The following is a 14,212-nucleotide window of genomic DNA, read 5'->3' on the forward strand; positions in this document are numbered from 1 at the left end:
TTGTACAGTGGAACCAGCTTACAGCATGAAAGACTGTAAAACAAGGCTGTCAAGTATTTCAAGTATTTAAAAAAAAAAAACAGTAATGAAAACAATGAATATAAACTGCATCTGTCTTCCTTTATGGTTAATTTTGTCGAGGAGAGGTTAAAACTTCTGTAGAAAGGGTTTTACCAATATGCAGAGTACACAGCTGGATGTCACGAGGAAAGTGGGGAGTTACATGGAGGATCATGTGACCACAGGTGGACTCCAAGCGGCCGAGACATCTCAAGGACATTCAAAGCAACAGGGATGCACCTTCACTCAGTATGGACTTTCACTGTAAAGGGTCTGAACGTGTCGTGACCTAAATTAATTTTAAATGTTATCAGTCTGTAAGGCCACATAATGCATTAAAACCCCAAGAGGTTTCTTCAGAAGAATGAATTAAATACCAGCTCACACCAGTTATGACACAATCAGTGAGGAGCTCAGAGCTGGACTGATTCACTAAAGTCCATAGAAATTATTAACTGAAATATGTTCAGTGCTGATTGGAATCAAAATGATGGAAAAAGCTAATTTTACAAAGAACCAAGATGACTAAAAATGTATAAATACACATTGTAATTAGCTGACAGGACACAGTGATGCAGTTTGGAGGAGTAAACCAAATTGTGTGTGTCAGCAGTAATAAAATGCTACTTAACACTGGACCTCAAGAGGTATTGCACACAGAGATGGAAGATATTATTCATACTTATCTTGGCTGCTCTATTTGGGTCCTTTTAAGGCCAACTAAGTCTTAAATGCTAATGGGAAACTTCAACCGCCTGACAATGGCCCCAATCTGTCAGCAACAGACACGGATATCAGCTCTGCCAGGAAAAAAAAAAACGGTGACAAAGTTGCCAGCAAACATGCCTAAAGCTGAAAACCTCACAGATATTTTGGCCGCCTCTGTCACTGTTGGGGTGAAGAAAATTTATTATCTCAGTCCAACGTGAGGCAGAACCTGGTTTATTCATTAATGCATTCCCACAACCTTTAACTGGTGTCTTGCTGGTTCATGAAAAGTACGGTGGCTTTAAGCACTCATCTGCTGGAAAAAGCATCAACCATTCAAAAAAATTCATTGCTTTTAGTTGCATCTTAAAACATGCTGAAGAACAAGTTCGCTCTAAAGATGTCACCGTTAATATTTCAAATATGAGTGTGTTACTCTCGTTTCTGGTCTCCAAAGTAATCAGCTTCAGTAAGCACCTATTTTGTACATGTAAAAAACACTTAATGTAAACTTGATCTAAAATATGTTTCAGACTTTATGACATCAAACATAAGTGCACAAGTCAATTTTATTTACAAGCACCTCGAAAAATTCAGAATTAAAAAAAGGTAAAATGCAAATTCATATTTTTGGCAATCTGGCAACTTAATACTTATTACATAAACACAAGGAATTATTAAAAAAAAAAAAAAAAGAGTGGAAATTAGAGGTTGTCCTTCTGTTCAGTCCTTGACTCAGCAGTGTGACATACAGTGCAGTCAGGACAGGTGTCCACACACACTGCGACCAAGTCCAGCAGGGAAATGAAATGAAACAGTCGAGTCCTTCTGGCAGCTTGGTGCTCACAGGCCCATCACAGAGGGAAAGACGGCAGCACCTGGTGAGGGGAACAGAGGGCGCTCAGTCAGCCTGCACACACACTGCTGCTATGTCAACCGCCTGTTGCCTTAAGATGAGCCTACGTCTAACTCAACACGATTTTCGTACTTTTTGGGCTACCTTGACCATCTCCTGCATCTGAGTCTGGGACTTTCCAGTCCAACTTGCGACCCTTTTCGTAAAGCCCCTTCAGGACCTTCCTCACTTCATCCGTTCCTCCTCCCCGGCTCAGCTCCAGGTACTTCCTGTAGAGCTGCAGGGCCGTGCGAGCGTCTTCTATACTGTCATGGGTCTCCCCTTGGATGTTGAGGTCTGGGATCACGTTGAAGGAAAGTCATCTTATTTATATACCGCATTTGAAAAAAAACAACAGGTGGTGACCCAAAGTGCTTTACAAACAGGCAGGAGGGCCTACAATACAAATGCACAAGATTAAGAGAGCATAATGTAATGCATAAAAGCCAAGACTAAAAAGAAGTCCTGATGATTACTGACACCGTTTTGGCCAGTCAGCATGACTTTACAACACAAGCACTGGAAAGTAATGGAAATGCCATGAATTAGCACCTGAATACCTTCTTGTCAAAAGATAAGCACCTAAACTATGAATGGGGAGCAGCTGAGGGAAGTGACCTGGGTGGCACTTACCTAAAAAGTACCAGGCGAGGAACCGTAGAGAAATCATCCTCTTGCGTGGCATATGAAACAGGTACACAGTGTCAATGACTTGATCTTTGAGAACCTGTGCCAACAAAGAAAAATGCGTAAGTCACCACTGCTATGAAGAGAAAACCTGCTGCTGCAGCCCAACTGATTTTTACAGAGCACTGGATAAGGAAATTCCCTTAATTTTCAGGCCTATGGGAATAGAAAAAACACGGCGCACATCGATTTCATGGGACAGGTGCACAAATCAAAAGTTGCAAATAAACTCCCGCACATTGTCTCGCTTGCAGTAATATAATAATGATGATGTGTTGGTACCCTTTGCCCGATGAACGTCTCAATGAATATATTACTGCAGGTGGGACAGTTTGTTGGAGTTTATTTGCAACCTTAGGTCTGTGGCAATTAAAATTATGAATGCAGTTACACCAAACAATAAATCACACTGTCTATAAACCTACAAGTGGCAGGCTGTAAAATAAAACTGACCAGGAGTGAACAATTCATCAGCATACACTGTGAATAAACATACCAATAAATTGATAACTCGGAAATCCTTCTGTAAACCGTGGCCAACAAAACGCACTCCGGTGTCGATGAGAAAGCGCAGCTTGAGGTACGTGGACTTCAGAGTGGTCAAGTGCTTGGAGGAGATCTTAGCATCCAGGTCACCTGGTTTGATGCCCGAATACTGTGTCAAATAGTCGACCACCTGGAACAGCAAACAGTCAGAGGCTTCAGATTAAACAAGGACATCAGATTCAAATGACGAAGTATGAAAATTACACGACATACCTCTTTAGAATCCAGATTTGGCTTTGCAGCGCTCATTGTTATTAGGAAGAAAATGACCATCCGTACAAGTCACTAGAAACTAATAAGCCTGCACAATAACTAGACTTCAAAAAGGCAATCTGTAAAACATTATGGAGCAGTGTGCCTGTTATGAGCTGCATAAGTCTTCACAGGATTTCCTCTAATGTATGGTGAAAAAAAGATATTCATAATGACCTGAGCATACAAAAGTTTTCACATTTTATGGACATAAGGTAATTCCATAAATTGTTGATAAAGTGAAAAATACCATCTCTTTAAAACTCAAATGTAAAACGGGGGTTTCAGAACTTTGCAGAACTGTTTGTACTTACTGTCGGCGTAACCACACATTTCATTCTTGAATGAGGTCATTTATAAAAGGCGTAATAAGCTTCTTCTAGCTTGACTCACCACGTGCCTGCCTGTGCCTTCTTGCCTCACCAACTGTCTGCCTGTTGAATGTAAAGCTGACATCTTTTGGTTTCAAACTTAATCAAAATATACAGAGAAGGAAACAGTGACGGCTATATGATGGAGGCAGGGAGGATGAAAACTGTCTGGCATGCATATTATTTCACTCAACTGTATCCTGCTTCCACAATACAACTCCAGTAAAGAAACAGAGTTAAAAAACTGAGGCTCAACTGAGGTGTCTAATGCCAGGCCATGTTGTCGGGTCTTTGCAGCCCTCACCTGTTCCTGAGTAGAGATGTAGTCGTCGATGAAGGGCACACCTTCGTTGGGACCCTGACCTCGCACACACGTGATCCTGGCCACAGACATCTGACTGGGCTTGATGGTTGACTTGGTGCCGTCACTGCGCAGCTCTGCCTCTTCCTGATAACACATTACATCATTGAATCATCCACATTTCCTTTTTTTTTTTTTTTTTTTAAAGAAATAAAGTCAGGCTTTTTATTCATTTCCTCAATCCATCTCTGATTAAGTCATTCATGTATTTGGTAGGGAAGTGGAGAGGGAAACAGTGGGGCAGACACAACAAAGAAACCTCTGGTGGGATTCAATCTGAGGCCAGCAGGGGAACACAGAGATAGCTGAGTGGTCACCTTATTCACATTTTCAAGTATAAATACTGTAACCTTGCATCCATGTGGTGTCAAATTTATCAGGTCCATGAGTTTCCCACCAGGAAAAGAAAAAAAACACCTGAATGCTCTCCTTTGTCCGGTGTTCCAGTTTGTACAAACCGGGACTTGTTGGACTTTTATCAGACATGGCAAAACAGAGCACATCAATCCCCGCATAGAATAGATGTTTTAAATTTCTTTAGAATGTGAAAATAGAAAAATTCTTGAACTGCCTGAGTCTGAGAGCGTCATGTCTGCTCTCTTCTTCTTTGTGTAGGAATTGGCCTCATTGGCTTAGAAGGTAAGAAATGAACAACAGAGAAGTGTTTCCATCCTTGGCCAGTTTTCCGACCATAAGCACATGAACTCAAGTCACTCACATGGACAAAGTGTGAGGCACAGGAAGCTCATATACCCGATAAGTCCGACATTACCAGCTTTATGTGGCAGACTCACCTGGTTGAGCGTGACAAACTCTGCATCCAGCCCCACAAGGTCACCCGCCTGCGGCATCTCACTGACCATGAGAGGGATGAAGGTGGCGTGGCTCTTCCTCTGCTTCCGAGCCAGCGAGGCCTCTGTCAGCAGCACACTGGCCTCAATGGGATTTTTAACTGGGACAAAAGCGAGACATGAGTGGGTGGATGAGTGCTGGTAAGAGCTGGTAACACAAGTGTTCTTCTAACCAACAACAAAAAACTCACTGCGGAGGTCGTATTTGGAGTGGTAGTTCCTTTTTGCGTAATACATAATGGCTGGCACTTTCCAGTTCACGTCAAACTGTGCGGCTTCAGTCTGCCAGAAAAAAAAAAACAAAAAACAAACATAAATCACTTTTGCTTTAAGAAATCTCTTTAAAATGTGACTCCAAAAATGACATTCATTATTGTAAGAGATCAAATGGTTGACCAAACATTTACCTTGTCAATTGGCTCAATAAGGAAATCATTGAAAAGGTACCACTGCTGGTGTGTGACCCCCTAAAATAAACAAAAACGTCATTATTCAACTGTCACGTCTAACAGTCTGAACACTGAGTTTTCCAATGCAAGTCTCTCTCAAACTGCCTCTGTAAGATTCACTGACCTCTTTCCTTTGGTGATAGGTCTCTCCCACTTTAATGTGTGCAACCAGGTTTCCTCCTGTGCGAGCGTCCAGGATGTGAGGCACAGTGACCACCAAGTCATAGAGGGAGGCGCCGTCAGCCTCTTCAGCAGAGCTTAACTTAAAAAGGTGCAAAGAGTCGCAAGTTGCAAGTAAAACAACTACAGCAGAGTACGTTGTAGGAGGTGGGGATAAACACAGCTGGACTGTAAATTCATTACATTAGCTTAATGATCGTGATTAATTACTCATTAGCAAACTAAAGAAACAAAATCAATGTTTTAATGGTAGTTTCATTTTTTTTTTTTTTTAGCAAAAAGTTAGTGCCGTGTATTAGAGAGTGCGCGTTCCATTTGATTCTTGGGTGAAAAAGTGGGCAGATGAGCAAATGAATAGTTCAGTTATTATCAACCAGCAGATTAGCAACCTGCAGCTGTTCTTTGTGCCTCACCTCCTCTCCTTCTGGCCAGTTGCTGATCTCCAGTCCCTGGCTCTTGCTGATAGACATCTTGAGCGTGAGGGGGATCCAGACGTGCCGCAGATCCTCTGCTCTCGTGTCAAAGGTGAAGCCCTCCATACTGCATAACTCCTCCCCGCTACACAAGGGAGAAGAATCCAAAATGTAGACATTTTTTTAAAAACTTGTTCTGTCAGTTTTAAATTGTAAGTGAGACACAGTCAACTGGTAGAAGGCATGATGTTAAAAGTTGTTCTTACTCCAAGCACCACTCGGTGGGCATAGGTGGAGGGGGCTCTTTGGGTTTTGGAGGTTCCATAGCTTCTTTCTGCATGGCCTTATTGAAGGCGTACTGCAACGAGAACAGAGTCACAATAATAAAATACAACTAATACAACGTACCTAACAGTTATGAACCATGAATGTAATTAAAAAGGCTGCACCTGAAGTTTACCACAATATCACTGACAGGGTTCCAGCAGCTTACGGCAAGTTTAAATTTAAATGTAACACTTTTGCCAATCGGATTAAAGTAGCAGTTTCAGGCATTCAGTAGATTTAAAGAAAAAATAGATATACCAATTATTTGGGGATTTTAAATTGCAAAGCCAGAAAAAAACATCATAAAATCCGATTTCCCATATCTTGGCATTTTTAAAACCTTTCAAAGATTGATTTAAGACATTTTAATACCAATTAGGGCCATATCTTTAGATTAATAAAATTAATGCCTTTTGAGACTTTTAAAGGATCTGCAGGAACCCTGGACTGACAACAATGTTCTGCTATATAAAGGTCTCTCATCTGATGCAGACCTCAGCCTGAACCCTCCAGAACTCAGCCTCTTTGGTGCTGTTCACTTCACAGTTGATGACCAGAACATCTGGTAGACATCGAATGTTACGAGTCTGCACCTACAATAGTAAAGACAGAAAACACTGCAGAATGAACGGGGTGAGATCAGACAAGTGATCTATTATAATTTGTTTATTATGTTTTATTTGGTGTGGCTGAGCTGCAGCCATCACTCACTGTGGGCTGGTACTTCTCACAGTTTTCACACCACGCCTGTGTGCTCTGCTCCAGGCAGATGCTCTTCTTCAGGATCTCAGCAAAGTCGTACTCCTTTATAGTCTTATCTAACAAGTCACAGATTGAACTTAATGCACTGCCAATCTACACAGAACCAGCACACAATCAGTTTCTGCGGAAGCCCAGGTTATCTACACCAGAGCAAAGGCAACTAAGAGGGAAACTCACCGTGAGAGTTCTGTTCGGGGTAATGCATGGTGAAGAGCAGCGTGAGGGAGGAGCGGATGGTCTCCTTGCCACAGCGACACAGGCTACTGTTCTCCACTTCACATCCAAACAGTCTCCCAATGACGGACTCGCCAGAGGAGCCCAGAGCACTACAGCAAACACATCATCAACACAACTCAGCTGCCCTGCCACAGCCTTCAAACAACCACAGGACTACACCTCTCTGCACCTGTTCTTGCAAAAGGTTTTTTGTTTCAATCCACTTCACTTGTTTTTTCATCACAAGACCCATCTGGCTTTCATGCCTACCGGGACTTGAGGCATTATATGCATTGTTCTTGTTGACAGCTCTGACCTGCTGCTGGCTCCCCTGTAGGCCTGCGGGCCCTCCTGCTCCTGGGTCTCCTGGTGCAGCTGGGTGAGGATGAAGCGGTTCCAGCTTTGGATTAAGCGGCCCAGCCTGGCCTTCCCAGTTTGCTCGTCTGAATCTGCCAGGATCAGACCGAGCGCAGACGCCTCAGGAATGGTACGGAATGCTCGCAGGAAGTTGCTGGCCTACAGAAATGCAGATAGGAGAGGCTGGAATTAAAGAGGAGAAACTGCAGGGTGGACAAGGACATGATGCCGATTGACTACAGAGGGACTGGATTGCTGGTGTTCAACGAAACAACATTGGTTCCTACCTGACATGGATCTCCTCGCGACAGGTCCAACATGTGGAAGAGGAAGCCGAGCTCACAGGCCAAGCAGAACTCCTTCTGACACAAATGATTCTGCACCAGGCAGCGGATTGGCTCCAGGAAATATAAAACCTAACAAACACACACAGATAAATGAAGGAGGGATACATTCACTTGGGAGAAAAATGAAAGCACACAACCTCTCAGAAATAATTACTTACTCAAAAAAATGTAGTATTTCATACCTGGATCATGCAGTTACAGTAGGCGTTGGGGATGTGAGGCTCCAGGCCAGCAAACAAGGTTCTGTTGTAATGTTTGAAGTCAAAGTCCTCAAGTCCAAGTTTCGAGTATTTAATTGTGACCTAATGAGCAAATCCAACAGAAACATATCCTGATCACGACAGCCAAACCTTATTTTGTCATGCAACAGCAACAATCAAATTGGTATGAATTTAAAAAAAAAAAAAAAAAAAAACCCTAGCCTAACCCCTAACCCTAATCATTATTTTTTTTCTTCCATGCAGTAGTTAAAATGGAATGTGGCAAGACAAACCTTTCTGTACTTTTTGGGCACCATGTAGAGGTGTGGCTCTTCGTCACGGCCAATTGGTGATTCAGGAACCTGGTTATAATTATCATAATCAAGCTCCACCTCTTTAATCTTGTAAGGAACCTGTGAGCAAGAAAGAAAATAGATATTTCATTTCTCATGCAACTGACTGGATTAGATTAGAGCTATTAATCACTCACTCAGCACATGTCACACTCTCGGCCGCTCTGAAAGCGGCTCAGTCTCTCTGTGATCCTTCCCAAGTTTCCAAGATTTCATCCATTTTTTCCCCTTTTGGCTTGTGGGTTTTAGTCCAGTCATTTTATGAAAAAACCTAGGACAAATTGCAAGAGAAACAAACTCAACTGATTTTGGATCCTCAGTACGCCCTGAGTGAGGGGAAAAAAGTCCCAAGGAATCCCATTGGTGGAAAGTTTTGAAAATCACCTATTTATGGCCACATATTACCAAAAAACACTGTTTTTAACACACAGGGGAAAGGGGTTCAAAATTTTACTTTCAGATATCACTATAAAAATTCACAAGATGATTACACACACAAAGACAAGAAAAAAAGCCAATTACAAGTTCTTTGAATTATTCTGTTTACACATGCATATCACACATTATCTGATTTGATATGCGCTAATAAGGAATATAAGGAATAAATGTCAGAACAGATATTTAAACAGTGAATTAAAAGGTTACTATATATATAGTAACCTTGAATTAACAGTAAATTAAAAGGTTACTATAGTAACCTTGAATTAACAGTAAATTAAAAGGTTACTATAGTAACCTTGAATTAACAGTAAATTAAAAGGTTACTATATATGTAGTAACCTTTTAATTCACTGTTTAAATTTCTGTTCTGGCATTTATTCCTTATATTCCTTATTAGCGCATATCAAATCAGATAATGTGTGATATGCATGTGTAAACAGAATAATTCAAAGAACTTGTAATTGGCTTTTTTTCTTGTCTTTGTGTGTGTAATCATCTTGTGAATTTTTATAGTGATATCTGAAAGTAAAATTTTGAACCCCTTTCCCCTGTGTGTTAAAAACAGTGTTTTTTGGTATTATATGGTCATATAGAGGTTTGTCCTAGGTTGACCCAAATTTTGGCCTAAAATTACTGGACTATTTCTCAGGAGATTTTTCTTGCCCACTATGAAGGTTCAAGTCACAGAGTATCATTTTGTTTTCTATAAGCTTTACTGGCCTGTAAAGCTCTTGGAGTGATTTCAGGATTCTAAATAATTTGTGAACAGCACTGGATCACTGAAATCCACCAAAGTCAAACAACAACCCATAAACTATGAATTTGAGGTAATATTCTAAACTCAAATACAATATAAACCTGCACAACTCTGTCACTGTTGCACAAATACATTTCATTTACATAAATCTATCCATCTGTTTATTTAGTGTTTCAAGCCTCTCTGACCATATCAAATGAGAGTGTATGCACAAGGTAACTGTAAAGGAGCTGAAGACCTAAAGTTTTGGACATGCCTGATTTCGGGGGCGAGTGCGAGGATTCGCTGCATATCCAATGAAGCCAACAGTCTTCATTGTGCGCAGGATCTCTGGGTCCACTGGGGGCGCTCGCCTGTAAGAAAAGAACAGCATTTTTACACCAATTACAATCTGTGTGTAGCGCTTTCATAAAACACTATCAAGTTTGTTTATTCAATTATTTATTCACATAGTTTAGATATACAGGGACAATGCACATTACTGAGCATTTCTGTAAATGTGCCAGTTTAGCCATCTTGGCTCATTTTTAGTGGGCAGGTGTAATAGCACAAAAAAACTGGGAAATACTAACCAAATGTTGTAGCTAATAAGTATGTCTTCACTAACAGCTGCAATTAATCACCATTTGGTCTTATTCCGGGAGCTGGACCTGGTCCTGCTCTGCTTTTTAGCAAGTTAAGTACTATAATCACAACACTAAAAAGATAATAAATCAAGGTTCTTACTTTCATATAGTGTAATCACAATTCACCATGCAGAAATTATCTATGGACAAAACAATAATGAGAATGAGATGCAGTGAGTCACCTGGGACTGGGCGTGGCGAGCGAGGTGGGCCAGTCAGACAGCAGAGGTTCGGTGCTGGTCAGAGGCATGGGGATGAGAGACAGGGGCAGCAGGTCGTGGTTCCAGTCCAGCTGAGGCAGTGTGTCCACGAGACAAGGCAGGGCAAACTCAGTCTCTCGAGAGTAATCATTGAACGAAACCTCTGGAGCATCAGACCAGAGGTGCACGCACCCCCCAGAGTCCCCGAAGGCCAGTGCTTGTTTGCTGGACGACACGTCAAAACTCATGAGCAGCTGGCCCACCGTGTTGACGTGAAAAATATCAGCGACGTTGGCAAGGCCAGTGGGCTCACAGAACTGGCACTGACCTAGTGAAAGCAGGAAGAGGGGGACAGTTCTTTTCAAGCAACAGTGTTTGTTTTCTGGAAACATTTCTACTGTGGTCAGTACCGTATTTGAGTGTGATGTTGCATCCAAATTTTACTATTAGCATAAAAAAAGTGTTACATTCAATAGCCAAACAATGTAATTAAAAGCTTCATGAGGGAAACCTCTAGGACACCGGTTGTATACCTGTCTGTGAGATGATAGCCAGGCGGGATGTGTAGGTAGGAATGAAGCGCAGGAAGAGGGGATCCACATGCACCTGCAGGGGAGTTACAGCTCGCATCATGCGGAGGTCATACACCATGAGGAAGCGGTCACATGCCAGCCCGTTCAGCCCTCGGCTGGAGAAGCCACATGCAGCAAGAAGGTTTCCGTGGACGTCGAAGTCTGACAGGCTGCCGGAGAATGCATCAAACTCATGCTCCATCTTGAAGGTGCGTAAATCGCGAAGAGTTACCTGGTTTTGGCACAAGGTTACAACGTGAGGTGGGTGGTTTGATGTGAGGTGTAAACCAGCTGAACATCTTTCAGAGCATCATGACTGTCCTTACCTTTCCAGAGGTGTGCCCACAGAAGAAGAAGCGATTGGTTTGTCGCATGATTGCCACTCCAGGCACTTCAACAGTGAACTATCAAGTACACACAACAAGCAAGCAAACAGTCATCCACTTATTATTTAAACTACTAGTGAATTAAGCAAACTATCACTTAGGGTATTGCATAATTGGTTGTAGCAGATGAAAAATTCCCACCTTTTGAGTCTCTTGAACAGTATTCAAGTCAACTTCAACCACGTAGTTCTGTAGTCCGCCCATGAGCAACGTGTTGTTGTCCGTCATTAGCAAACTGTGCATATCAGCTCCTTCTTCCATCCTAGAATGTACACAGTCTTTGTGAATAATGAATTGAATTAATAGCTAATGACCTATGATTTCAATAAAAAAAAAAAAGGAGGAACATTGTTTCAGTCAATACTGTGTCCAACTCACGGGTAATCAAACATTATGAGACCCCCTCTGGTGTAGCATTTGAGGTTACTCTTGGACAGGAAGAGCACGCCTGTTTCCAGGCTCTGAATGTGGCGGATGTCATCAGTTGCATGCACTTGGAAAGAGGAATAGCGTCCCATCGTGGGTCCAAAAAAGGAACTGACATGTCCCTAAAAACAAAGTGTACACACAGGATCATCAGGGAAGCAATGTAAAAACAGCACAGACAAGCTGAACTGCAGCATGTTCATAAAACTAGGGAGGAAAAAAGCAAGCCCAAGGAATAGTGAAAAATCTATACTGTGATCAAAACAAGGAGTCTTACTCTGTGGTTTCCCATCCAGAGCATTTCCTCCTGCAGGTCAAAGTGTGTTGCACTGACTGGGATGCCAACTTCTGCTGCCACGCTGTGCAGCTCGGAGAACATACCCTCTAACAGGTGCACCGACTCGGGCACCGTCACGGCGAGCCCCTCCGGGTCCAGCTCCACGCCTTGCAGCAAGTTGGGATTGAGCCGTGGGTCCATGGAGGGCTCCATCCCGCTGTCCATGGTCCCGTGGAGGGTGGGCGAGTACTCACCCATCCCTGGGTCAAGACCGTCGAAGTTCATCATGAGGACAGCCAAATCAACCTGGAGGGGAAATCATGTGCACACAACAGCTTCAGAGCAAATTAGTTTCAGATAAACCTCTTTCATACAAAACCTGAATCAATAAACCAATCTGATTCGACAACAGCTGCGGTTCACCTGGAGCTAGTCTCAGCTTCAGCTTGGCTAGTCGGCCCAGGAAGACAATACCAAACGTGTTCATTGTCATTTTCTTTTCATATAAAAGTTACTACAGAAACGCAGACTACCACTGTTTTAGCTAACAGGTCTGCTAGCGTTAACGGCTAGCTGGCTAACAGTGGTGACGTTAGCTTCACGGCTAACTGGCTTCTTCCACATGCAAGTCACTTAGCACAACCAAAATATCAATATTACTGGGCGATTAGCGTCAGTACGTTTCACTAATTACAATACATTTCACCAAGTCTACACACACCTATTCTTGAAATACCGTTTATCACAGAGGAATCCATGTTCGTCGCGTTGCAAACAAACGGAGCTGTATTCAAGAGTACTAACGTTCAGTTATGTTAACATGCGTGTAAACCGTGTATGAATGCCCGTATATATGTAGGCTACTGTGTAACTGAGGCTGTAAGGTGATTGATTTATTGATTTATTGATTGATTGATATTAGTTTGGTTAAGTAGCCAAAATACTGTTCAAGTGCGACACTCTAAATGCGTTTTTGTTGTGTTTGTTGATAACACACTTTACCAGAACTCCATATCAATAAGCTATAAGCCCGTTATTCCTGACATTATTGATTCGCACAGGCCTACACACAGGTCTCTGTATTTTAATCGTAAAGTCATATATGCTTTGATTATAATTCGGCTTCTTAAAAAGACAATATATTTGCTTTAGAGCATGGACAAAATCTTTATGATTCATGATTAAAGCAAGCGCTGTAGGTGTTTGATTGGCAAGTTATTGTGGCAAAGGATCTCACGTTGTCTCTAATTCAGGTAGCAGCATAAGCCCATTTCTACAATTCAGGACTCTTTCCACCTTTGCCCATGACACTTGACATTTTTATGGAAAAAAAAAATCGGGAATAGAAAGTAGCTTGTGGGTGCCCAGTGTGCCGGCTCCGTGTTGTTATTGTTTATATATTATTACTCTGCTGGAGTCTCTTGATTGCATTGTATTTTGTGCTTTGGTCGGCTACTTTTGTTTTCCCCCAAACTTGCGAAAGCACAACTAGTCAACAGGCACTTTTCGATGAGTGACATAACAGAACAATAGAAAAGTATTTACCAATAGCTTCCCTTTTGCTGGATGCGGGAAGCACGACAACGCCGTGCATGTTCCCCTATGGTGATGTTCCCTGTGTGTCCGCAGCCCGCGGCACAATGGCCTGTTCTTGAGAAGCGCTGCGGGCTGAGCGCTCCTCCGGCCCGCCGTCAAATGGCCCTTTGTACCGGTTCCTCTGCAGGGACACGGGGCAAGGCCAAGACGCACATGGAAAGTTTGTCCTGCCCACCTTAGGACACTTGTCTTTATCACCCTGCAAGAGGACTAATCTCACTTCCTCGGCATGTGAAACTTGACCAGATGAAATTAGCTGGTAGCCTATCACTTAAATTCCGTGACAAAGTTGTCCAAGCAGAGCTGAGATGGATTAAATAAGCATAATAATACTAATCATAATAAGTAAATAAATGAACAAACAGGTATAAATGAGTAAACTCATTCATCTATTGTAGGGCTGCAGAGGCTCTAAAATAAATCATGACCCCCTTAAGCACAATTTAAAATCTCATAAAGCTTCGACTGTATCCTTTTTTTAATACAAAAAGTTAAAATCAATCAGTCTATTTGTGTTTATGCTTATTTAAGAAACCTAACATAAAGATTTATGTCTGTTATACTGTACTAAGTCCAGCATCCTTTTGGAAAAGCAG

The 14,212-nt window shown here is 42.1% G+C and overlaps 1 protein-coding gene across 3 annotated transcripts; it reads right to left on the minus strand.

Moving 5' to 3' along the window:
* Window positions 1–1,319: 1,319 nt before the first annotated feature.
* pan2 (poly(A) specific ribonuclease subunit PAN2) lies at window positions 1,320–12,855 on the minus strand. 3 transcript variants are annotated; one of them, XM_030055958.1, is made up of 26 exons: window positions 12,742–12,855; window positions 12,021–12,326; window positions 11,696–11,865; window positions 11,459–11,579; window positions 11,258–11,335; window positions 10,893–11,163; window positions 10,342–10,687; window positions 9,790–9,886; window positions 8,276–8,395; window positions 7,965–8,084; window positions 7,723–7,851; window positions 7,395–7,594; window positions 7,040–7,188; window positions 6,812–6,918; window positions 6,595–6,693; window positions 6,040–6,131; window positions 5,774–5,918; window positions 5,305–5,442; window positions 5,139–5,198; window positions 4,923–5,013; window positions 4,675–4,832; window positions 3,824–3,967; window positions 2,847–3,026; window positions 2,297–2,390; window positions 1,769–1,960; window positions 1,320–1,646 (listed from the first exon to the last, which is right to left on the minus strand). In XM_030055958.1, exons 2-26 carry the CDS (start codon window positions 12,306–12,308, stop codon window positions 1,612–1,614), a joined length of 3,624 nt encoding a protein of 1,207 aa, XP_029911818.1. In that variant the 5' UTR covers window positions 12,309–12,326; window positions 12,742–12,855; the 3' UTR covers window positions 1,320–1,611. The 3 variants fall into 3 exon arrangements, with proteins under 3 accessions (XP_029911818.1, XP_029911816.1, XP_029911817.1); XM_030055956.1 differs by having other exon boundaries at window positions 1,757–1,960; XM_030055957.1 differs by having other exon boundaries at window positions 1,757–1,960; window positions 12,757–12,827.
* Window positions 12,856–14,212: the final 1,357 nt, after the last annotated feature.

The sequence above is a fragment of the Myripristis murdjan genome, chromosome 7 (genome assembly GCF_902150065.1).
Source record: "Myripristis murdjan chromosome 7, fMyrMur1.1, whole genome shotgun sequence".
In the NCBI taxonomy this organism is placed as follows: domain Eukaryota; kingdom Metazoa; phylum Chordata; class Actinopteri; order Holocentriformes; family Holocentridae; genus Myripristis; species Myripristis murdjan.